This window comes from Myxine glutinosa, chromosome 13 (assembly GCF_964187855.1).
Source record: "Myxine glutinosa chromosome 13, kmMyxGlut1.1, whole genome shotgun sequence".
In the NCBI taxonomy this organism is placed as follows: Eukaryota; Metazoa; Chordata; class Myxini; order Myxiniformes; family Myxinidae; genus Myxine; species Myxine glutinosa.
In genome coordinates, this window is record NC_136273.1 from 103,653,820 (window position 1) to 103,681,008 (window position 27,189).

The following is a 27,189-nucleotide window of genomic DNA, read 5'->3' on the forward strand; positions in this document are numbered from 1 at the left end:
AGGGGGGTTGACTCAGCCTGTCATCCTTCTGAGGTCGGCTAATTGAGTACCAGTTCACTGGTAATTCCCTGTTTGTCGTTAAAGGCGGCAAAAAGGGTTGGCGTCAGGAAGGGCATCCGGCCGTAAAACATTGCTTCAAAAAGAGGACCAAAAAACAACAACCACGGTTCCCGAAAAAGGCCAACCCCCGCTTGCGGGGAAAAATGGCCTCTAAAGGTGGTTATTTTTTTATTTATTATGGTAATAAGAAAATTAGGAGACATGCCAATCAACACCATATATGTGACTTCAACGTCGGGCCAAGCAGTGTGAGGTGAGTGCTCAGATAAGATCACCAAACAATCCAATTCACAATGATAAAATTTATATTCAGTGAATGCTTTTAGAAAAGTATAGAAATAAATAAAATCAATGGAACTTAGTCTGCATGATAAGTACTCACTTGAGCTCATTGTCCAGGATGCGGTGCACAAGGCCACTAGCAGCAATCTCTGCCGCAGCAAGCTCATTAACTAATCGTTGGCGTTCAGCATTCTGTCGCTGCTGCTGCTCCTGCACCTCGTCTTGCAGCAACTGCGTCTCCTTGCTCCATCAAAATGCAAAACAATTTTAGTTGGTGCAGCACTTCGTTGTTTAAAATGTTAGTTATAATGAGTTAGCTTATAAGGTACATCAACGCAGGAGGCCATTAGGCCCATCAAGCCTATGCTATCATTGCCAACATATGGTTGTTTGTTCATGCAATACACTTGTAATTGATGAGCATCAAACAAGGAAGCAGGACATACCATTTTTTAAGTCTGATATGAGTCGGCCAGGGTTTGAAACCGACGACGTCTTAGACTCAGAGCGAACGCTCTGACGATTATGTCACCGCATCTGTCGGATATTTTAATTGAATGGTTCTTCACCTCAAATTTTTACTTGTGATGAAGAACGAGTTTGTTATGACATAGTGCTTATGGACAAAATAAGGAGGAATGATTAGTGAAGAATATCATGATCATCTTGTAATCATAAGGCAATAAGTGCTGATTGTAAACATGGTGTACACCACACTGTACAAGGGAACAATGAGTACAACAATTCAAATGAAATGGAAAACCAAATACTGCATTGGAGTCATCAGAAGGAACCAAAAAAAGTAAAGAGCAAAGATGGAGTCATCAGGAGGAACCTGGATAGGAATCGGGTTGCAGCCGCTACTCCTCTACCATCAAACCCATTCAACCGCAGCCAAGTGAACCTTCCAGAAAAAAAAAAATTCTGCAAGAATTCACTTCTCCGAAGACAGATAGATCAAGAAAGAGAGAAATAAAGCAGAAGCAAGAATTATAATAAATAAAGAGAAATACGAAAAAGTATAAAGAAATGTGAAAGGAACAAAGATCCCTAACTCCTAGTCCTAGTTCCTTCCCTTATCTACGAGCCCTAACAACGTATATTCCCCCCCACTGTTCAAACTCAAATCAGACACTTTCAAACAAACCGAGTTACCATAACAGGTCAAGACAATGCTTTTGGTACATTTAGTGTCATATGCTTTTGGTACATTTAGTGTCGTTTGCTTTTGGTACATTTAGTGTCGTCTGCTTTTGGTACATTTAGTGTCATATGCTTTTGGTACATTTAGTGTCATATGCTTTTGGTACATTTAGTGTCATATGCTTTTGGTACATTTAGTGTCATATGCTTTTGGTACATTTAGTGTCATATGCTTTTGGTACATTTAGTGTCATATGCTTTTGGTACATTTAGTGTCATATGCTTTTGGTACATTTAGTGTCATATGCTTTTGGTACATTTAGTGTCGTTTGCTTTTGGTACATTTAGTGTATTATGCTTTTGGTACATTTAGTGTCATATGCTTTTGGTACATTTAGTGTCATATGCTTTTGGTACATTTAGTGTCATATGCTTTTGGTACATTTAGTGTCATATGCTTTTGGTACATTTAGTGTCATATGCTTTTGGTACATTTAGTGTATTATGCTTTTGGTACATTTAGTGTCATATGCTTTTGGTACATTTAGTGTCATATGCTTTTGGTACATTTAGTGTCATATGCTTTTGGTACATTTAGTGTCGTTTGCTTTTGGTACATTTAGTGTCATATGCTTTTGGTACATTTAGTGTCATATGCTTTTGGTACATTTAGTGTCATATGCTTTTGGTACATTTAGTGTCATATGCTTTTGGTACATTTAGTGTCATATGCTTTTGGTACATTTAGTGTCATATGCTTTTGGTACATTTAGTGTCATATGCTTTTGGTACATTTAGTGTCGTCTGCTTTTGGTACATTTAGTGTCATATGCTTTTGGTACATTTAGTGTATTATGCTTTTGGTACATTTAGTGTCATATGCTTTTGGTACATTTAGTGTCGTCTGCTTTTGGTACATTTAGTGTCATATGCTTTTGGTACATTTAGTGTCATATGCTTTTGGTACATTTAGTGTCATATGCTTTTGGTACATTTAGTGTCATATGCTTTTGGTACATTTAGTGTCGTTTGCTTTTGTTACATTTAGTGTCGTTTGCTTTTGTTACATTTAGTGTCGTTTGCTTTTGGTACATTTAGTGGCGTTTTCTTTTGTTACATTTAGTGTCGTTTGCTTTTGTTACATTTAGTGTCGTTTGCTTTTGTTACATTCAGTGTCGTTTGCTTTTGTTACATTTAGTGTCGTCTGCTTTTGGTACATTTAGTGTCGTTTGCTTTTGTTACATTCAGTGTCGTTTGCTTTTGTTACATTTAGTGTCGTCTGCTTTTGGTACATTTAGTGTCATTTGCTTTTGGTACATTTAGTGTCATCTGCTTTTGGTACATTTAGTGTCAATTGATTTTGGTACATTTAGTGTCGTTTGCTTTTGGTATATTTAGTGTCGTTTGCTTTTGGTACATTTAGTGTCAATTGATTTTGGTACATTTAGTGTCGTTTGCTTTTGGTACATTTAGTGTCGTTTGCTTTGGTACATTTAGTGTCGTTTGCTTTTGGTACATTTAGTGTCGTTTGCTTTTGGTACATTTAGTGTCGTTTGCTTTTGGTACATTTAGTGTCGTTTGCTTTTGGTACATTTAGTGTCGTTTGCTTTTGGTACATTTAGTGTCGTTTGCTTTTGGTACATTTTGTGTCGTTTGCTTTTGGTACATTTAGTGTCGTTTGCTTTTGGTACATTTAGTGTCATCTGCTTTTGGTACACATACAGTACATTCAGAAAGTATTCAGACCCCTTCACTTTTTTCACATTTTGTTATGTTGCAGCCTTCTCCTGAAATCGTTTAAATTCATTTTTCCCTCATCAATCTATGACAAAGAGGAAACAGGATTTTAGAAAGTTTTGCAAATTTATTAAAAAGAAAAAACTGAAATATCACATTGACATAAGTATTCATACCCTTTGCTATGACACTTGAAATTTAGCTCAGGTGCCTCCCATTTCTCTTGATCATCTTTGAGATGTTTCTACACCTTCATTGGAGTCCACCTCCGAGTCCACACTGTTTTCTGTAAATTCAATTGATTGGACATGATTTGGAAAGGCATACACCTGTCTATATAAGGTCTCACAGCTGACAATGCATATCAGAGCAAAAACCAAGCCATGAGGTCGAAGGAACTGCCTGCAGAGCTCAGAGACAGGATTGTGTCGAGGCACAGATCTGGGGAAGCCTATAACAAAATCTCTGCTGCATTGAAGGTTCCCAAGAGCACAGTGGCCTCCATAATTCTTAAATGGAAGAAGTTTGGAACAACCAGGACTCTTCCTAGAGCTGGCTGCCCGGCCAAACTGAGCAATCGGGGGAGAAGGGCCTTGGTAAGAGAGGTGACTAAGAACCCGATGGTCACTCTGGCTGAGCTCCAGGGATCCTGTGTGGAGATGGGAGAAACTTCCAGAAGGACAACCATCACTGCAACACTCCACCGATCTGGGCTTTATGGCAGAGTGGCCAAACGGAAGCCTCTCCTCAGTGAAAGACACATGAAAGCCCACAGAATCTTGTTTCCCACAGTCTGAGAGTCCTTTAGGTGCTTTTTTGCAAACTCCAAGCGGGCTTTCATGTGTCCGATGTGACACCCATGCGGCATAGGTGGCCAACCCAACGTAGTCGATAATCGATATGCCATAAGAATGTCAGCTATGCCAAAGCTAGTGACTCCTCCATGCCAAAGGCAGCAGTGAGTTGGTTATAAGAGACGTTTTCCTTCCATTGGCATCTTATAGCTGCACTGGCGTGACATCACCACTATATTTGTGTTGTCCTACAACCAGCCCTTTGGTCTTGTCAGTGTTCACTGCCACCCCCAATTAGAGATTTTAGACTGACCAGACAAAAGCTGCTGCTGCTTGCTCAAATGCATCTCGTGTAGCTGAATACTGGGATTCTGTTACTCTCACTTTGTTGAATTGTGCCCTTGCTCTATGGTCTCCAACAAGCTTCCTACCGTGTTTGAACTTCACATTCACTCCAGCAAGGGAACATCGCTCCCTCCAGTTGGCAAACAGGGAACTGGAACAGATGTTGGATAAAGTTGGGGCGAGGATACATCCCCGTCTTAGACAATTTGTCACTTCGATACTGTCAATAACTGTAGATTCTACTCGGACTACAACCTGCATTCCCTCATGGAAGGATTTGATGATGTGCAGCATAATTGGTGGCACACCACACTTCTCCAGCACTCAGTACAGAGTATGTCTGGGCAGTCATAGGCCTTCTTTAAATCCCCAAACAGCATGAACAGGAGTTATGTGTAACATGACGTTCGTAAGAGTAACAAGTACAAAAAGTTTTAATTAAAACAAAAGCCGCGTCGATGTTACACAATGCCTAGATGCAGCTGTGCCTATAACGTCGATGTTATAGGCACAGGACATTCCTATTGATTCGATTACTTGATATTATTTTTGTGCAAAGTGAAAATATATCTCGGCAATTTCCCGTGTGTGGCGACGAATTTTTTAATATATCTCGGCATTTTCCCGTCTGTTATTTCAGGCGGTGTATGACTGACCATGCCGCGATTGAAAAAAATATATATCTCGGCAATTTCCCGTGTGTGGCGACACGTGAACGAAGCTATGCTCCTCTCTCCACATTATTGTGACGACGTATAAATTAAATATTTCATCGTGACGATTGTCATCAAATGGACGAATTTTTAATATATCTCGGCATTTTCCGGTCTGTTATTTCAGGCGGTGTATGACTGACCATGTAAAAAATATATATATCTCGGCAATTTCCCGTATGTGGCGACACGTGAACGAAGCTATGCTCCTCTCTCCACATTATTGTGACGACGTATAAATTAAATATTTCATCGTGACGATTGTCATCAAATGGACGAATTTTAAATATATCTCGGCATTTTCCCGTCTGTTATTTCGGGCGGTGTATGACTGACCATGCCGCGATTTAATCAAAATATATATATCTCGGCATTTTCCCGTCTGTTATTTCGGGCGGTGTATGACTGACCATGCCGCGATAAAAAAAAAAAAATCTCAATGGACTTGAAGTTACAGGCCTTTGAGAATTCATTTCGTTCTATAAAGGGCAACTTTCATCGGATTTTCTTCCCGTTTTTTTTCAACCGAGTCTAAAACTATGTTAGCGACTGTGAAAAATGAAATGATATATCGAATTTGATTTGAAATAAAACTGTGTGAGAGAGGAAGACACCACGGGCCTACAAAACAGGCCTCAAAGCTATGCGAGTTAATAAAATCGTGGATATTTGTTTATATGAAGGCTCTCCCAGAATGGGTGGAGCTATGGTTCCCAGAATGGGTGGAGCTTTGAGGTTTTGTCTTCTCTGCAAGAACAAGAACAAGAACAACAACAACAACAGCAGAGGGCACTCTATGAGCAGCGTCTGCGACGCGGCTAAAAACACAAAAAACACACAGTAAGTATCACATCCTGTCCCCCAAACCCCGCCCCAAGAGATGGTTTTACAAATTCGCATTTACTATAATATGAACAAATTTCCAAGCAAAACAGCATAAATCCAAAGATGGATGGAGGTCTTGCTCTTTCTATTGTGGTACACCTAATGGGCACATGATTCAGAAACTGTATGCACCCCAGTAAAGAGCACAAGTTCCAGGGCCTTCAGAAAGTATTCACATACCTTGGATCTTTCACATGTTGTTGCATTACAGCCTGAATTTAAAATGGATTGAATTGACTTTTTTACAAATTAGTTGAAAACGAAATACAGAAATATCCAATTTACATAAGTATTCAAGCCATGTTGAAAGTGGTTGGATGTCAATGAAAGATAGTCTGTTGGGAGCCGTTGGTGAGGTATGTGGACGGACAAAACGACCACCGAGGCAATCGGAACCATGGTGGTGGGATGATGAAGTTGGAAAAAGGATTGACGAGAAGAGGAAGAAGTTCAAGGAGTGGCAGAAGGCGAAGGGTACAGGGGCAGAAAAGGCAGAGCATGAAAGTTATAAGGCTGCCAAGAAGGCTGCAAAGAAAGAGGTAGCAAAGGCGCAGGAGGCATGTAGGAAAATGTTCGGAGAACGCTTGGATTCGGAAGAGGGTCAGAGATCGGTATTCAGGATTGCAAAGCAGATAGCGAAAGAGAGGTGTGATGTGATGGGGGTGAGTTGCTTGAAGGATGAAGTGGGACAAATCGTTGTGGGCCCAGATGGAATTAAAGGAAGATGGAAGAGATATATGGAAATGCTGTTGAATGCAGGGAATGAATGGGATGGCAACATGGAGAGTAACCCAGTTTTAGGACCGGCAGAGAAGATAACCGAGAAGGAAGTTGAGGAAGCGATAAAAGCAATGAAGAGTAGAAAAGCGGGAGGACCGACGGGAGTTGTAGGAGATATGGTGAAATTGGGATATGAAGCAGGAAATTTGGGTGTGAAGAGAATGACAGAGATCTGTAATCTGGTGGTGAAAGAAGGCCGCATTCCAGTGGATTGGGAACTGAGTACCCTCGTCTCTCTATACAAGGGGAAAGGTGACCCTCTGGAGTGTGGCTCGTACCGAGCGATAAAGTTATTGGAGCATGGAATGAAGGTATTGGAAAGGGTGTTGGAGAGGAGGATAAGGAAGAAAGTGAAGATTGACGAAATGCAGTTTGGATTTATGCCAGGAAGAGGAACGACAGACGTACTTTTTATTGTGAGGCAGTTGCAGAAGAAGTACATGGAGAAGAGGAAGAAGTTGTTTCTTGGGTGTGTTGATCTGGAGAAAGCATTCGATAGGGTTCCACGCGAAGTATTGACATGGGCATTGAGGAAGTTAGGAGTGGAGGAATGGTTGATCAGAGTAGTGATGGCAATGTACGAAAGAGCGCGCACAGCTGTAAGGCCGAAGGACGGGAACAGTGGTGAGTTTGAGGTGAAGGTGGGAGTGCATCAGGGGTCAGTACTAAGTCCATTACTATTTGTAGCTGTGATGGAGGTGCTGGCTCGGAATATAAAGGAGGGTTTACCGTGGGAGTTATTGTATGCAGATTATCTGGTGTTGATTGCTTTTCGGGAACTGAGTGGCGTGCTGACGAGGAGGGGAGTGTCCTTGAAGCTGAAGGGAAAGGTGTATGCTGCATGTGTGAGAAGTGTTATGATTTATGGGAGTGAGACATGGGTAATGAACTTAGAGCAGCAACAAAGGCTGGAAAGGGTGGAAATGCGAATGGTTCGGTGGATGTGCGGAGCATCGTTGAGAGAGAGGAAGACAAATGATGAATTTCGAAAGATGATGGGAATAGAGCCTGTGATGGATGCTGTGAAGAGAAACAGGTTGAGATGGTTTGGTCATGTGTTGAGGAAGGAGGAAAGTGACTGGTTGAGAAGAGTGATGGAAATGAATGTAGAAGGAAGTAGAGGACGGGGAAGATCGAGAAAGACTTGGCTAAAGGTGGTGGAAGAAGAAATGCGGGCAAGGGGGTTAACAAGGAGAGATGCAGAAAATAGGGCAAAATGGAGAAGATTGTCATGGGGCCCGCAAGGCTAAACCCCGCTCTAGCAGGGAAAATGGCCTTAAAATGGCTGTTGTTGTTGTTGTTGTTGTTGTTGTTGTTGTTGTATTAAACCCCCTGAGTGAATATTTCGTACGAGCACCTTTGGCAGCGATTACAGCACTGAATCTTCTTGAGTATGTCTGTATCAGCTTTGCACATCTGTATTTGTGGAGTTTCTCCCATTCTTCCTTGCAGGTTTGCTAAAGCTCCGTCAAGTTGGATGTGGAACGTCAGTGAACAACAATCTTCAAGTATTTCTACAGATTCTCAATGGGATTCAAGGCTGGGCTTTGACTGGGCCACTGAAGGACTTTCACATTTTGTTCTGTAGCCATTCCAATGTTGCTTTGGAGGTATGCTTGGGGATCATTGTTCTGTCGGAATGTAAATCTTTAACCAGGTCTTTTTGTTTAACCAGGTTTGTCGGTCTTTTTCACTCTGAAGCAGGTTCTCCTCAAGGATATGCCTGTATTTGGCTCCATTCATTGTTTCCTCGATCCTTACAAGTCTCCCAGTCCCTGCTGCTGAAAAGCACCCCCATAGCATGATGCTGACCCACAATGCTTCACAGTAGAGATGGTGTTAGATGGGTGATGAGCTGTGCTGGGTGTTTCCTCCAGATGAAGCGCTTTGCATTCAGGCCAAAGGGTGCAATTTAAGTCTCACCAGACTACAGAATATTTTGCCTCATGTTCTCAAAGTCTTTCACATGCCTTTATGCAAACTCCAGGTGTGTTGTCATGTGCCTATTTCTCAGGAGTGGCTTCCACCTGGCTACTCTCCCATAAATCCTAGATTTGTGAAGTGCTGCATAGACTGTTGTCCTTCCGGCAAGTTCTCCCATCTCAGCCAACAAACTCCGTAGTTCTGTCATAGTGGTCATTGGGTTCTTGGTTACCTACCTGATCAAGATCCTTCTTGCCCGGTTGCTCAGTTTGGTCGGACGGACAGCTCTAGGAAGAGTCTGGGTCGTTCCATATTCTTTCCATTTCATAATGATTGAGCTCACTGTGCTCTTAGGAACTTTCAACACTCTCAAAATTGTCTTTTACCCTTTCCCAGATCTAGGCCTCCTCACAAGTCCATGTCGGAATTCTACAGACAGTTCTTTGGACTTCATGGTAGAGTTTCTGCTCTGACATGCACTGTCAACTGTGGTACCTTATATAGAAAGGTGAGTTTCTTTCTAAATCATGCCCAATCAATAATTGAATTGGCCACAGGTGCACTCCAATCAAGTTGTAGAGACATCTCAATGATAATCAAAGGAAATTGGATGCACCTGAGCTCAATTTGGAGTGTCATAGCAAAGGGTTGAATACTTATTGATTCAAGACATTTCAGGCTTTCATTTTTTTATATTTTGTAAGAAATTCTAAAATAAAATCCACTTTGACATTTTGGGTTATTATGTGTAGATCAACAACAACAACAACAACAACAACAACAACAACAACATGCATTTTAAAGGCCATTTTCCCTGCTAGAGCGGGGGTTAGCCTTGCGGTCCCCATGACAATCTTCTCCATTTTGCCATATTTTCTGCATCTCTCCTTGTTAACCCCCTTGCCCGCATTTCTTCTTCCACCATCTTTAGCCAAGTCTTTCTCAGTCTTCCCCGTCCTCTGCTTCCTTCTACATTCATTTCCATCACTCTTCTCAACCAGTCACTTTCATCCTTCCTCAACACATGACCAAACCATCTCAACCTGTTCCTCTTCACAGCATCAATCACAGGCTCTATTCCCATCATCTTTCGCAATTCATCATTTGTCTTCCTCTCTCTCAACGATACTCCGCACATCCGTCGAACCATTCGCATTTCCACCCTTTCCAACCTTCGTTGCTGCTCTACGTTCATTACCCATGTCTCGCTCCCATAAATCATAACACTTCTCACACATGCGGCATACACCTTTCCCTTCAGCTTCAACGACACTCCCCTCATCACCAGCACACCACTCAGTTCCCGAAACTTCTTCCATGCACATCTCACTCGAGCAACCGTTGCCGAGTCTGATCCACCTTCTCCATTCAGCATGTCTCCGAGGTAGCAAAATGTTTTCACACCTTCCAGCTTCACGCCGTCTCCAAGATCCAACTCAACATTTCCTCCATCTGCAGCTCCCTCTGTGCACACCTTACATTTGAATGTAGCTGCCACACTGGTTAATGACCCTCTCAGACCACTACATTTTTGATGAACCCACTCAGCGCACATTGTACATTGAATGGAGTTCACTCCGACACCCTTCCTACACACAGCACAAGGCCACTTCCCAGTTCTTTCCACCTCACCACATGCTTTACCACTTGCCATCACCTTCGTCTTTCCGATATTCACCTTCAGACCTTTTATCTCCATACATTCCTTCCACGTGTTCATCTTTTCCTTTAGTCCATCCATACTTTCCGCAATCAACACCAGATCATCTGCATACAACAACTCCCACGGTAAACCCTCCTTTACGTTCTGAGCCAGCACCTCCATCACAGCTACAAATAGTAGTGGACTTAGTACCGACCCCTGATGCACTCCCACCTTCACCTCAAACTCACCACTGTTCCCGTCCTTCGTCCTTACAGCTGTGCGCGCTCTTTTGTACATTGCCATCACTACTCTGATCAACCATTCCTCCACTCCTAACTTCCTCAATGCCCATGTCAATACTTTGCGTGGTACCCTATCGAATGCTTTCTCCAGATCAACAAACCCAAGAAACAACTTCTTCCTCTTCTCCATGTACTTCTCCTGCAACTGCCTCTCAATGAAAAGCGCGTCTGTCGTTCCTCTTCCTGGCATAAATCCAAACTGCATTTCGTCGATTTTCACTTTCTTCCTTACCCTCCTCTTCAACACCCTTTCCAATACCTTCATTCCATGCTCCAATAACTTTATCGCTCGGTACGAGCCACACTCCAGAGGGTCACCTTTCCCCTTGTATAGAGGGACGAGGGTACTCAGTTCCCAATCCACTGGAATGCGGCCTTCTTTCACCACCAGATTACAGATCTCTGTAGTTCTCTTCACACCCCAACTTCCTGCTGCCTTCAACATATCTCCCACAACTCCCGTCAGCCCTCCCGCTTTTCTACCCTTCATTGCTTTTATCGCTTCCTCAACTTCCTTCTCAGTTATCTTCTCTGCCGGTCCTAAAACTGGGTTACTCTCTATGTTGCCATCCCATTCATTCTCTGTATTCAACAGCATTTCCATATATCTTTTCCATCTTCCTTTAATTCCATCTGGGTCGACAACGATTTGTCCCACTTCATCCTTCAAGCAACTCACCCCCATCACATCACACCCCTCTCTTTCGCTATCTGCTTTGCAATCCTGAATACTGCTTTCTGACCCTCTTCCGAATCCAAGCATTCTCCGAACATTTTCCTACATGCCTCCTGCGCCTTTGCTACCTCTTTCTTTGCAGCCTTCCTGGCTGCCTTATAACTTTCATGCTCTGCTGTTTCTGCTCCCGTACCCTTCGCCTTCTGCCACTCCTTGAACTTCTTCCTCTTCTCATCAATCCTCTTTCCAACTTCATCATCCCACCATGTATGTGTAGATCAGTGACAAAAAAATCTCAGTTTCATCCATTTTAAATTCAGGATGAAACACAACTAAATATGTGGAAAGTGAAGGGGTGTGAATACTTTCTGAAAGAACTGTGTCTAGTAAAGAATGCAACCCAACCTGCAGTACAGCATGAACAAGTGTCTCTCTTTGTTGTATAGAGTCCAGTGCTAGTTGAGTCTGCTGGTCCCGCTGTTCCTGCAAGCTCTGCTCAAGTCTCATCTGTTCGCGTTTACGATCCTCCTGCACACAAGTAACATGCGCAGTCATTTATTTAAATTCCAAACTTCCATTTGAAATTAACGGAAAGGGAGAAAGGGCAGATAAGAAAGTAAGAGAAGGGGAGTATGGGGTGAAGGGGGTGGGATACATTTTTGTTGAGGCTACACATGTCTGCAAAGGCCGCAAGGACCATAACACTGTTTTTAATCAATGTTTAGAAAATAATTGGGTGTCACACACCCTCAGAGGTAAAATATCAGTCATATCAGCTTCATCCGTGCAAACTCGTCATGCTTCATCTATATCTACAACATGTAAAAATCTCTCTAGGTTAACTTTGCCCTTTAACTTTGGCGTTGAGTTAACTCATGAACTATGGCCTGAATTGGGCAACATGCTCCTCCAACTTAATACCAGTGAGATATTCAAAACAAAATGACGATGCCGCATCTCAAAATAAACCAAAACGTGGGTAGTGGGAATCGCTGACACACCGCTCAGACTTTCATCACCCCAGTTGAACAGCCCTTCTTATTTTATCGTGGATAACTTGTTTTACCTTAATTCTTATCAAGAACTTTGTATTTGATTGCTTTTGTGACCTCTTGGCCTATTTTCTTTTGGCATATTTTGTTGATGGTGCTTGTCGTGAAATTCTGTCAAAGTCTGAACCCAGGTGTCATGCGACTTCTGTCCACTACGCGGCCGTTATAAGAACTCGGTCATTCAGCGCAATGATCATTCCTGAGACATTTACTGAATGCTACGTAGGTGCATAAATAGATGGTACGTATCGCCACTTTGTTAAGGCTTGCTTGTGCTCATCTTTAAACTCATTACTGATTCAGATGCATGCTGAATATTGATATGATGTTCGCTGGTTCTCTTACAGGTATTGCTAGAGATCGATTGAGATTAAACTCATGAACTGAGCCAATGTTGTAACTCTGATTTTTACAACAATTAATCTCAATAGTCTCTTGTCTTGATCGAGAACGATATGGCTCATAAGCTGATTCTCGTACCGATCTTCGGAGCGGATCCTCAAGCATCGGACTCGGCTGCCCAGCTCCAGCACTGGCTTCGACTGCTGACAAGTTACCTGGGGGCCCAAGCTGATCTCATGGATGAGACCAAGCTCGCACTTATTAACTCTCGCGTCTCACATTCTGTTTATCAGTACATTTCTCAGTGTGTCACGTACGCTACTGCTGAAGCGGGACTACGTCGAATCTACATCAAGACTCGAAGCGTGGTCTACACCCGATACCTGCTCTCTTCAGGATGACAGGACCCTTCGGAATCCATCGACCACTTCGTTCAGGACCTCCGCCGATTAGCGAAGGACTGTACAGGTGAACCTAGGTCCCATGAACAGGTCTGTGACAATTTAATGAGAGATTCATTTGTTTCCGGGATACACTCGCCGATAATACGTCAAAGATTGCTGGAAACTACCGACCTAACTCTTCAGACAGCTCATAAGTTGGCGCTCATTTACTACGAGGCGCAGACACAATCGGAGGCATACGATCGCCCGTACGTCACTGCGGGGCTAACCGGTGAGCGACCGGAAAGGGCTGAGGCAGCGGAGCGAGTGGATGCTGAACCTCCGCTGGAATCGGGTACAATGGACACTCTCGAGGCTTCGGGCCCAAGCATGACAGCCGCCGCTGCCGCGACCCCATCTGCCGGGAGTAACGCCAAGTGCTATTTTTGTGGAAATCCAAATCATTTGAGAACAGTTTTCCCCGCGCGCAAAGCGTCGTGCCATTGGTGCTCACGGAAAGGTCATTTTTCAAAGGTATGCCAATCAACATGGGGCCAGCGAACTCGCTCGACATTGTCCGTGCTTTTCGCACAGTCCGGGGCACAATTGGCATCTCACGCGACCTTGACTAGGATCCACTCGCAGCCTGCGAGGCGCCGTCGAGCGCCCTTGACTGGGATTCCCCCGTGCAGGCCTCGCGCGGCACGAACGCCCTGGATGGGAACTCTTTCATTACCCAAGGGGTGATCCGCACCACGCTCGACACCAGCTGGCGTCGGACCCGCGCGCTTGGCTCGATCGCCACCTCTGGATGTTTCGACAACTACAGGGCCACCCAGGTTGTCGAACGCTGTTATTCCGGTCATGATTGAGGGACAGATGGTCGACGCCTTGATCGACACGGGCTCTACTGACAGCTATGTTGCTTGCGGCTCGTCCAGAAGCATGGCTGGCCAATTCTCGGGACAACGCGAAGGATTTTCATGGCTTCCCAAGCTCTTTGGCTCTGTACCAAAGGCAAATGCCGGCTGAAGCTAGTGATCAATGGCCGCATGTTTCCGGATGTGCATTTAATGGTTTTACCTACGTTATGTGCAGAAGTGCTACTAGGTCACAATTTTCTCCATCGACATGGACGGTTAGAAATGGAATTTGGTGGTGACAATACTCTGTGTGTGCTCTGGCCGGGATGGAAATTGAACCCCTGTCGCTGTTTCCAAATTTGATTCCTGACTGCACCCCGGTTGCTGTTAAATCGCAACGAAACTCACGGGCTGACACACAATTTATAGCGGAGGAAACTAGCCGACTTCTAAAGGAGGGTATAATCGAACCTAGTCGATCGCCTTGGAGGGCTCAAGTTCTGGTAGTCCAGACAGAACATCGCAAACGCATGGTAATCGACTACTCGCAGACGATGAATCGGTTTACGCAACTGGACGCCTACCCACTCCCGGGATTGGATTCCCTGGTTCGGCAGGTGGCACAGTACTCGATATACAGCACATTAGATCTCCGAAGCGCGTATCATCAGATCCCAATTGCGGAGGCCGATCGCATCTACACAGGGTTTGAATCCAGACAGAGGTTGTACCAGTTCACTCGATTACCTTTTGGGGTCACCAACGGAGTGGCATGCTTTCAAAGGGCCATAGATGACATAATCGCTAAGGAACACTTAACCGATGTCTTTGTTTACCTGGACAATGTAACGGTTTGTGGGTACGAACAGGCCCATCATGATGCTAATTTGCAGCGTTTCCTCCAGGTTGCGCTCAAGTATCGGCTAACTCTGAACGAGGCTAAATGTCGCTATTCCGCTCGAATGATATATCTCCTGGGATACACTGTGTGTGACCCAGGGCACTATCACTCCAGACATGGAGCGACTACGACCTTTGCTCGACATGGCCGCACCACATGATCGCGTTTCTTTGAAGCGTGCCCTCGGACTATTTGCACATTACTCGAAGTGGGTCCAAAATTAATTTTTCTGAAAAGCTCTGCCCACTTGTAGATTGCAAAGTGTTCCCCATGGCTCATGCCGCCAAGGCCGCTTTCCATGGCCTGAAGTCCGACATAGCTAGCGCCGCTGTGTCGTCCATCGATGACAGTCAACTCTTTGTTTTGGAAAGCGTTGCGTCGGACCACGCGATCGCTGCCACGCTCTCTCAAGGGGGGCGACCTGTGGCCTTCTTTTCAAGGACTCTCTCCTCCGCAGAGAAACGTCATTCGCCTGTCGAGAAGGAAGCGTACGCCATCATTGAGTCCATTAGGCGTTGGAGACCCTATCTGCTTGGCAAAAGTTTTGAGGTCATTACTGATCAGCAAAGCGTCGCTTTCATGTACGACACGCGCCAATGCTCAGCGCATTAAAAATGAAAAGCTCACTCGCTGGCGGATAAAGCTGGCCGATTTTTGCTACACTATTAAGTATCGCCCAGGACGGGATAATCTTGCCGCTGATGCATTATCACGACCTGCGGTGTGTGCGAGTCTCACCTCCTTTGAGGATCTGCGTGTTCTTCATGAAATGTTGTGACATCCCGGAGTGACGCGTTTAGCTCATTATGTGCAACGTCGTAATTTGCCCTACTCTGTTGAGGACGTTCGGCAGGTATGTCGCACTTGTTCCGTTTGTGCCGAACTCAAACCTCGTTTCTACAAACCACCAACGGTCACGCTGATTCAGGCTACTCGGCCGTGGGAGAGATTGGCAATGGACTTCAAAGGGCCTCTACCGGCTTCGTGTCTACCTGCTAGTCCTGGCCTAGCGGCCTGGGGTAGCTCTCGCTATCTCCTCATGATAATTGATGAGTTCTCCAGATTCACCTTTGCTTTCCCGTGCAGTGATATGTCCGCTGTGACGGTTATCCGGTGTCTGCAGATTTTGTTCTCCATGCTCGGGAATCCGGCTTACGTACACACTGATCGAGGCGCTGTGTTTGTCCCAGGATGTGAGGACCTTTTTGCTCCAGCGCGATATAGCTTCGAGCTATACTACCCCGTACAGGCCACAAGCGAACGTTCAGATGGAAAAATTTAATGGCATTATATGGAAGGCCATTACTCTGGGCCTCAAGTCTCACGGACTAGGACTGGACCAATGGACCTGGATGGTACACGGGGCATTAAACTCGATCAGGACTTTATTGTGCACCGCTACTAATCAAACTCCTCACGATCGTCTGTTTCATTACTCGTGCCAATCTGGTGCTGTTCGACCTTTGCCGGGCTGGCTAGCTGAGCCAGGACCGGCTTTCCTCAAACGCGCGGTTCGTCAAAGTAAATATGACCCGCTTGTCGACAAGGTTCATATTCTCCAGGCCAATTCCGAGCACGCTCGAGTGCTGCTGCCAAATGGACGCGAGTCTACTGTCTCAGTGCGTCATCTTGCTCCGTGTGGGGATACCGTTCAGCCGGAACTCAGCCTGGGGGACCCGTTGATGGGGAATTCACCGTCATCTCTGCAACCCGCACACGCCCGACCCGGTCGGCCCCGAGGTGCCGCCGCCGTCTCCCGAGATAGGCGATTATCCCAACGTGGGGGAATTCGGTCTCGCGGTTGAAGCTCCCGACACTTATCGAACACGCGCCGGTAGAGAAATTCGCCGCCCCGATCGCTACGGCTGGGACTGACATGACTTGCTGCTCTATGTACTCCTTTGATAACTGACGTTTTCTATACTGCTATTCCGCTTGCTTTCACCCCTAGGGGTAGTGTAGTTTTAACGCCGGGGAGAATGTCATGAACTTCTGTCCAAGTCTGAACCCAGGTGTCATGCGACTTCTGTCCACTACGCGGCCGTTATAAGAACTCGGTCATTCAGTGCAATGATCATTCCTGAGACATTTACTGAATGCTACGTATGTGCATAAATAGATGGCACGTATCGCCGCTTTGTTAAGGCTTGCTTGTGCTCATCTTTAAACTCATTACTGATTCAGATGCATGCTGAATATTCATATGATGTTCGCTGGTTCTCTTACAGGTATTGCTAGAGATCGATTGAGATTAAACTCATGAACTGAGCCAATGTTGTAACTCTAATTTTTACAACAGTGCTTAGCTCGACCGTGTCCAGTAAACCATCTCACGGCATGTGGCTGAATGGAAAGGCATCACGTTATAATGAGGTGTGTACCTGTAGGCCATTCCTAGAGGTACGCACATTGCATTGTGATCATTAAACATGATGCACGAATTCCGAACAACCAAATTTGCAAAAGTCTCATTGGGCCCCACTCTCATTGGCCAATTAACATAGGAGCTTAAAATCGCAGAAAAACGATAACCTGACAATTTATCTATCATACAACAACACCGTCAAGAATAAACATCGAGCTGCCATTTGCTGCCACTATTTCAAGAAACAAAAACAAACAAACAAACAAATGAAAAATCGGTCAGAGACCGAGGACATGCCGGAATGTACTTTTTTTAAATCGGCCATTTTGGATCAAAATGGCGGGAAATCTATACATGTATATATGCTAAGCAACGGAAGGTATCTGAGTAAGTGTATGCATATCTCTTGTCCTTTCAGAGTTATAGTGGTTTGAAATATATTTTCAATGAAAACTTGGCCCCCTGACCTTTGACCCCAAAAAATAATTAAAACTAAGCATTTTTGACCATTTTATGCCACATGTTATTTTTCAGGAATTGAATAATGAACATTTTGGTGTTGGTTAGAAGGGAATCGGATAATGTTTGACAGAGCTATTAATAAAAAAAACAATTTTTGACCTTGTTTGACCTTTCAAGGTCACTCAAGGTCAAAGGTCATGGTGCCAAATGAAATGTCGTATGTGACTTCCTATATGTCAGTAACAGAAGTGTATGCATATCTCTTGTACTTTTAGAGTTATAGTGGTTTGAAATATATTTTAAATGAAAACTCGACTCCCCTGATTTCACGTTTTGGGTGACCTTGAGCTTGACCTTGGGCCGAGAGAGTTATAAATTGGGCACAGTCTATTCCAGGGCAAGACAAATGTGTGTGTAAAGTATGGCGATGCTATGTGCAACGATGTAGATGTAGTACCGCGCACAGACAGACAAACAGACAGATGGACGGACAAACCAACCAATCGACATACTTGCCGGAAAGTAACAAACACTTTTGGGATTTCCCTCACAAGTAACACAGGTCATTAGACCCATCAAAGTGTGCACTATGATTACCAACCTATGGTTGTTTGTTTGTACGTGCTCTTTCCTTTTTAAATGCTGAGCATCAAGCAAGGAAGCAGCAAGGACCATTTTTTGTCTTTGGTGTGACTCGGCCTGGATTTGAACTGCTGACCTCCAGACTCAGAGCGGACGCTCTACCCATTACGCCAGCAGGTAATGCAATAACATCAACTTGTCCACCATGTTCCTACTCCATACCCAACTTAAAGGTAAAACAAAAGGATGGTGATAAGATTTTAAAAAACGAGTCAAACACCAGTTAGAAAGAAACATAAAAACGTTTCTTAAAACCTGAAACAATATTTGAAATCTGAACCTGGAGAACTGAAAACAACCAACTTGAATCTTTTAATGAATATGTTATTTAACGGCAATGACTTCGGTCAAAATCATGACATCATGTACATCACTACACGTAGAGGGCTGACAGGTTGGCAATGAGGGTACGCATACCCACCTCTGTTTAGCCTGGGTTTGAATCCCTACCCAGGTATAAAATGTCATTCCGGTGTTTCACAGGCGATCAATGGACGTTTGTGCCATCCCTCCGATGGACGCGAAATTGGGTGTCCCGTCTGCCAGCATTCGTTGGTGGGAGTTAAAGATCCTACGGTGTCCTTAGTGAAGAGTAGGCAAGCTATCGCCGGCACCATAAGCAAATGACAAATTCCTGCCCTTACCAGTAGAGGGCACCACATCAGCTGCACAGCCGTGTCCTCAGCCAATGATGCTACCCGAGTTGTTGTTAGGGTTAGGGTTAGGGAGCCTTTTGCTGCATACCAATGAACGAATGAATGAAGTACCATAGATAGAATGTCCATCACAACTGGTATCATGAGGTAGGTGTGTGTGTGTGTGTGTGTGTGTGTTGTCCACTGGGGGTGAAAATGAGCAGCCGGAAGTCCTCATCGCTTGGTGTGACCACGGGGGCTCCTCAAGCTGTTGTAAGTCATCTGTGCGTCAAAGAAAACAACTTCCACACACACACACCAAACAGAAATACTCGGCGTCACTTTTAACACATCCATGTCATTTGTCATTCTCAGATCACATCACAAACATTTAAAAACATGCACACCCAGGCTGAACACACTTTGGGCATTCACAGGCACCGACTTCGGACACCACAAACAAACAACATCACTAACATACAAACACTACATTAGATCAGTCATCAACTATGTCAGCTCAACTTGGGCCTCCAGCCTATCAAACACACATCTCAACACCTGCAGATCATACAAAACAAAGCCCTTCGCATAATCACGGGTGGCACATGAACAACACCTATCGAGCACCTGCACACAGAAGTAAAAATGCTAAAAATCAAAGACCACTTAGACATGAAAGGTGCACAGTTCCTTGCAATAACAAATGCCAACCCTAATCACCAAGGCCACCACATGTACAACCACCCACAGGCACCTAGACACATTAAAACTACACCACAAAGACACTACAGTGACATCCCCAAACAGAGGATGATGACGACGATGACGATGACGATGACGATGACGGTTATTGAGAAGACATTCAAAGACTTTGGAAATAATACCCTTCTTTAAAAGAGGCTGTACATGTTTCCAGGAAAGAGAAAGAGTTTGGGTTTTTTAACAAAAACGAAACAAACGAGCAAGCGCGGGAGCAAGTTCTGAAGCAAACTCCTTCAAGACATGAGGAGGAATGCCATCTTGTCCATATGCCTTGCTTGTGTCCAGAGAGAGGAGTACTTTTTTGACTGCATGAAAAGAGATTATAGGGAGGGAATAGGATTGGTAAGGGGTGCATCGGAGGGAGATGGAATGTTAGAGTCATCCAGTGTGGAATTAGAGGAGGAAAGAAAACCAAAAGGAGTTGCTTTATCAGCCGGAGAGACAGCGATAGTATCATCGGAAAGGAAAAACGAACAAAAGGTAGCGCGAGAGAAGTTGATGGAGATACTTTTGGCAAAGGACCAGAACGATCTATTAGTGGAAGAACATGAGAGGTTGTCACATTTATTTTGGATAAAGCAATGCTTAACCTCACGAATAACATGTTTGCAATGATTTCTGGCAGATATGAAACCTGAATGCGAGTCAGAAGTAGAGTTTTTCCATGTCCGATATGCCGCATCCCTTACACCAGAGAGCAGGAGCAGGAATGGCCAGAGAGCAGGAATTATTGAACCAAGCATCGGTAGGGGAGATACACTTGAAAGAGAAGGGGATATAAGCCTCCATCCCCACAACAATAACTTCAGCTATATGTTCAGCAGAGATGGAGGCAACCAACACCTGAGGAGAGATGGAGGCATCACCCGAGGAGAGATGGAGGCATCACCCGAGGAGAGATGGAGGCATCACCCGAGGAGAGATGAAGGCATCACCCGAGGAGAGATGGAGGCATCACCCGAGGAGAGATGGAGGCATCACCCGAGGAGAGATGGAGGCATCACCCGAGGAGAGATGGAGGCATCACCCGAGGAGAGATGGAGGCAACACACGAGGAGAGATGGAGGCATCACCCGAGCAGAGATGGAGGCATCACCCGAGGAGAGATGGAGGCATCATCCGAGCAGAGATGGAGGCATCGCCCGAGGAGAGATGGAGGCATCGCCCGAGGAGAGATGGAGGCATCGCCCGAGGAGAGATGGAGGCATCGCCCGAGGGGAGATGGAGGCATCGCCCGAGGAGAGATGGAGGCATCGCCCGAGGAGAGATGGAGGCATCGCCCGAGGAGAGATGGAGGCATCGCCCGAGGAGAGGTGGAAGCATCGCCCAAGGAGAGATGGAGGCATCGCCTGAGGAGAGATGGAGGCATCGCCCGAGGAGAGATGGAGGCATCGCCCGAGGAGAGGTGGAAGCATCGCCCAAGGAGAGATGGAGGCATCGCCCGAGGAGAGATGGAGGCATCGCCCGAGGAGAGATGGAGGCATCGCCCGAGGAGAGATGGAGGCATCGCCCGAGGAGAGATGGAGGCATCGCCCGAGGAGAGATGGAGGCATCGCCCGAGGAGAGATGGAGGCATCGCCCGAGGAGAGATGGAGGCATCGCCCGAGGAGAGATGGAGGCATCGCCCGAGGAGAGGTGGAGGCATCGCCCGAGGAGAGGTGGAGGCATCGCCCGAGGAGAGGTGGAGGCATCGCCCGAGGAGAGGTGGAGGCATCGCCCGAGGAGAGGTGGAAGCATCGCCCGAGGAGAGATGGAGGCATCGCCCGAGGAGAGGTGGAAGCATCGCCCGAGGAGAGATGGAGGCATCGCCCGAGGAGAGATGGAGGCATCGCCCGAAGAGAGATGGAGGCATCGCCCGAGGAGAGATGGAGGCATCGCCCGAGGAGAGATGGAGGCATCGCCCGAGGAGAGATGGAGGCATCGCCCGAGGAGAGATGGAGGCATCGCCCGAGGAGAGAAGGAGGCATCGCCCGAGGAGAGATGGAGGCATCGCCCGAGGAGAGATGGAGGCATCGCCCGAGGAGAGATGGAGGCATCGCCCGAGGAGAGATGGAGGCATCGCCCGAGGAGAGATGGAGGCATCGCCCGAGGAGAGATGGAGGCATCGCCCGAGGAGAGATGGAGGCATCGCCCGAGGAGAGATGGAGGCATCGCCCGAGGAGAGATGGAGGCATCGCCCGAGGAGAGATGGAGGCATCGCCCGAGGAGAGATGGAGGCATCGCCCGAAGAGAGATGGAGGCATCGCCCGAAGAGAGATGGAGGCATCACTCGATTAGAGATGGAGGCATCACCCGAGGAGAGGCGGTAGTCTTTCCAGGGAAAATCAGAAAATCAGTTTCGTAAACCAGTCCAGTCAGCGTTATGGAAATTCCGATAATGGTGTTTAATCAGAGCAGTCGGAGCAGTTGGAGGAGAAGGAGAAGAAGGAGAAGGAGGGGAAGTAGGGGAAGTAGGAGAAGGATGAGAAGTAGCAGGTGGAGAAGGAGGAGAAGGAGGAGAAGGAGGAGAAGGAGGAGAAGGAGGGGAAGGAGCAGGTGGGGGAGAAGGAGAAGAAGGAGCAGGTGGAGGAGAAGGAGGAGAAGTAGGAGAAGGAGGAGAAGGAGCAGGTTGGGGAGGAGGAGAAGGAGCAGGTGGAGGAGAAGTAGCATGTGGAGGAGAAGTAGAAGGAGGAGGAGTTGAAGGAAGAGAAGGAAGAGGAGAAGGAGGAGAAGTAGCAGGTGGAGGAGAAGGAGGCGAAGAAGAAGAAGAAGGAGCATGTGGAGGAGAAAGAGGATAAGGAGGAGAAGGAGTGGTACTAAGTAAAGTGATATTCACAAGATTGTGTTTATGATGTTTGTTTCTTCCCCTCCACCGCCAAACTCTGGAACTCTTTACCTTCCCATGTATTTCCAAACACTTATGATTTTCCCCTTTTCAAAAAGCAGATTTTTTTCCCTTCATCAAAAACTCTTCGACTATTTACTCTTTCTTCATTTTTCTATTAATGCAGCTCTTTTATTTAAGGCCTGGTACCTTCGATGAAGACGATATAGTCCATGCCTGGAGCCTTCAAAATAAAATTATAAAAAACCTACAAAAAACCCAAAAACTACAAAAAACACATCCACACCTACATCACCATCTTATTATAATAGAGCAAACTTATATGGTTATGCATGTTTGTTTAGATGCGACCAAAACATCTTCTTCTTCTACTTCTTAAAATAAAATTCACACCCACAAGACAGTCCGTGTATTTTGTTTTTGTTTTTTTTGTAGACAAGATCGAGGCTCGTGTAAGAGCTAACATTTTGCTCTTTTGCACTTGTTTTTGCCTTGTAAATGCAAAAGTGCTAACATAATGACAAAAAAAAAAACCGACACATAAAACATATGATAAAGGGAGCGGGAGACAAGATGGGAAGAGAGAGGGAAGCACACAAGTACCACAGTAGAGAACGAGGACATCGGGAGATCTGTGGGAAGGAGAGTGCTTGGGGGGAGGAGGCATGGGAATGGGAGGGTGGGGGGGAGCAGGTGGGAGAGGTAAAAAAAAAAAACATGGACACTGCTAGGACTTCTATGAAAAAAAGTCGGTATTTCAGAAAAGTGGATCTGGGGTGAATTAAAGGGGGTAGAAAAAAATCAAGGTTTTGGATGGAGGAAGAGAAGAGATGGTGGTGAACAGCTGTTTTAAAGACGTGGAGGGAGTCTTCTTACTCCTGGAAGACCAGCAAAGACCTGGAGACCTGGAGAACTCTTAATTACGTTTAGACTGCTGAGACCACTCAGACCTTTCACGACCCTTTAAGTCCCCCAAGACCCTTAATACCACCAATACTCCTGAAGACCCAAACTACCCTTAAAGACCCAAAAGACCCTGAAGACCCAAAAGACCCTGAAGACCCAAAAGACACCGAAATGGTGAAAGATGCCTACCCCTCTGAAACGACGTGTGGTGAGGCACGCATAGCGCGCCGAGTCACGCTAGTAAACACAATAAACAACCTGGGCCCAAACTATCTTGGGCAAAACCCCCCACCCATCGATGACACACAGAAACTACTCCCCATGTCTGATCATGTTCACCTTTCACGCTTTCGCTGTGGACACCACCCACAACCAACTTTTACACTTCAAACATGGACTTAACAACACCACTAACGACAAAATGGAACCGTTTAGGTTGGTGGCCGATGAAGCTCGATGCCACCGCACGGAAGCGCACAAGATGGCGGCCAAGGTCCCACGTGTCGAGTGGTGAGGACGAGTGGTGAGGACGGCCCTCTTTCGCTCTAATTCTTCGTCCTTGTGACGAACAGCGTGGCCTTCAGCCCACCAAGAGCCCAGCAGTCGCAACCCTCTTTCAAAGTGTCTCCAATACTGCCAAGAGCTCTGCTTTCTCCAAAAACGCGCACAAAAACTACCAACACACAAAATGGCCAGCCTTCTTCTCCAAGCCATGGCAAATGGCGCATTCTCCTTCTTCTCTCCTGAGAGCCAATCATGTCCTTTCCCTCCCAGTCAGCCCACCTCATACGGGCCCATTGCGTACCTCGGGGCGTGGCCTGCCGGCCTTCCTTTCCGCCCCGATTCTCCGCCCCCGCCTCCTCCTCGATGGACCTAATAAGGGCCTTTTCCTTATTAGGTCCATCGGGAGCGGGGCGTTGTTCGATGGTGTCCTGCCTGGATTCTTTCTGGCAGTTGTTGTAGTTTAAGGAGATTTTACATGGTTGGCCATGGCAACAAAAACGTTAGGGTAAAATTACAGAGGGAAGGCATGCACTGGGGTTAACTAGCCTTAAACCCTAGAGATAATTAGCACTGCACAATCCCTCACATGATGCACAATTAAACAACCTTAAGCTACGATTTCCCTACTTAATACATCAAAATTCTCCTGCAGTTCACACAGTCCATGCTACTTCCTATACAGTTCTACCTCTCCTACGGTATTATTTTACCTACCCCCCATAAACGTAACATTATTGACCACCCAGTCTATAATAAAAGATTGCAATGTGTCTTTAATAAAGCACCATATCTTACCTTTCTGTTTTCATAACTGGAAAATTGACTCTGAAACAGAAAAAACAAAAGTATGACCATAAATATGAAATAACTGCAATTTTTAATTATGACTGTACACAAAATATATAAATTATTCTGTTTACTTAATTTAACTCAATTATCCTGGATGATTGTTATCCTAGAATTATCCCAGATAACTCAATTTAACAATTATCCCAGATAAAACGTGACCCCAGTTCTTTCCCCAGGGGTTGGGGACTTTAGGTGACAGGAGTCAAAACAGGGGAAAACTAGAGCGGCACTCAGTAGAGAGCATACCTCCACCTGGTTGGCCAGATCACTCAGTGGTGAAGAATCACTTAAAAATTCTACTAGCTGGATCCGGATCTTCACCAAGATTGAATCGATTCTTCCTCGTCACACACACAACCCAACAACTCCAACAAGTTTTGTCCAAATCCATCCACAACTTTTCGAGATATCCTGCTATGTATCGTTTTTGGCATGGTCTCCCAATGGTGAAGAATTACTTAAAAAATTATAGTAGCCGAATCCGGATCTTCACCAAAATCTAGTCATTTCGTTAGTGTCACATACGCTACACATCTCTGATAAATTTCGTCCGAATCCGTCCACAACTTTTTGAGATATCTTGTTCACAAACGGACAGACAAACGGACAGACAGACAGCAATGAAAACATAACCTCCATCCACCTTTGGTGGCAGAGGTAAAAATTAAACTTAAAATTTAATATTGGCGCATTCCTGGTGGAACTTTTTGCCATCTGTCAACTTCGCTTTAGGTCAGAAGAGTGAGGAGGTGCGATAGCGCGCCATCAACTTCACTCCGACTTATGCTTCAATATCGCTCCCCTGTTCTTGGTTATTCCATGTTTGCTCTTTTCAGGGTGTCCTTCACCTTCAGCATTTTCCTGTCTCTCTGTAAGGCAGTTAAGTATTACTCCCATCCACAAGAAGGCCGAACGAACGAACGAACGAACGAACGAACGAACACACACACACACACACACACACACACACACACACACACACACACACACACACACACACACACACACACACAAAAAGTAAGTACACCCTTGGCTCCAATAGGTGGTATTGCCCCTTTTGGCAGAAACAACCTCAAGTAGGCGTTTCTTGTAACTGTCTACCAGTCTCTGACATCGACTGGGAGAAATTTTTGCCCACTCCTCCATGCAGAATTCTTTCAGCTGTGCGATGTTTGAGGGGTTTCTTGCATGCACAACTCATTTCAAATCCCCCACAACATCTCGATGGGATTTAGATCCTGGCTTTGACTTGGTCATTCCAGAACCCTCCATTTCTTTCTTTTCAGCCATTCCTTGGTGGATTTACTGGAATGTTTAGGGTCATTGTCATGTTGCAAGGTCAACCTTCGGTTGAGCTTCAACTTTCCGACAGATGGCCTCACATTATCCTCAAGCACCCTCTGGTACAATGAAGAATTCATAGTGGATTCTATGATGGTGAGCTGCCCAGGCCCTGATGCAGCAAAGCTGCCCCCAAACCATAATATTTCCACCACCATGCTTTACAGTTGGTATCAGGTTCTTGTGGTCAAATGCTGTCTTTGGTTTTCGCCAAACATGTCTTCTGGTACTGTGGCCAAATAGCTCTACCTTTGACTCATCTGTCCAGAGCACATTGTTCCAGAAGTGCTGGTCTTTGCCTAGGTGTTCATTGGCAAACTTTAGTCTTGCCCTGATGTTCTTTCTGGACAGCAAAGGTTTCCTCCCGGCACACCTCCCATGTAGATCAAATTTGTGCAGCCTCTTTCTAATCTCGTAGTCTCGTGCACTTTGACATCAACAGTGGCAAGAGCTACCTGTAGGTCCCGTGATGACATTCTGGGGTTCTTCGAGACTTCTTTCAGCATGTTGCGGTCTGCTCTCGGGCTGAACTTGCTGGGGTGGCCTGGCCTGAACAAGTTGGCAGTTGTTTGGAATCTTCTCCACTTGTAGCTTATCTTCCGGACAGTCGAATGATTGATTTCAAATTGTTTGGAGATCTTTTTAAATCCCTTCCCAGACTCGTAGGCATCTATAACATTCTTTCTGAAGGCCTCAGAGAGCTCTTTTGATCTAGGCATGGTGACGCCGCACACTTCAACAACAAAGAGCAAACCAAACTAAATGTCTGAGGTTTAAATAAGACAGGTTCCTCCAAGATCCTCTCTAACGATGTTCTAATCATTTGCACCTGAGCTGCTGCACCTGATTCTAATTTTAGGTATTTGAAGTAGTGATAAATGTAGGGGTGTACTTACTTTTTCCACATGCGAAATTTGCATTTATGTTTATTTAAATTATACAATGGTCTACAAAATGTAAATGTTTCATGATATTTGTTATGTTATATCACCTTTATCCATCAATATTGTTGAAATGAAGATCAAACAGCTGTATGTTGAAATATGTTGAAAAAGTCAAAACTTTACATGGGG

The 27,189-nt window shown here is 45.4% G+C and overlaps 1 protein-coding gene across 3 annotated transcripts in view; it reads right to left on the minus strand.

The window, feature by feature from the left end:
• Positions 1–27,189, minus strand: part of LRSAM1 (leucine rich repeat and sterile alpha motif containing 1) — a 173,616-nt gene that overhangs the window by 59,363 nt on the left and 87,064 nt on the right. For all 3 annotated transcript variants that reach the window (XM_068134880.2, XM_068134883.2, XM_068134881.2), the window contains 3 exons: positions 24,722–24,751; positions 11,691–11,813; positions 443–582 (listed from right to left, as the gene is read on the minus strand). In XM_068134880.2, coding sequence (XP_067990981.2) covers positions 443–582; positions 11,691–11,813; positions 24,722–24,751 — 293 coding nt within the window. The remainder of the gene's footprint in view (positions 1–442; positions 583–11,690; positions 11,814–24,721; positions 24,752–27,189) is intronic.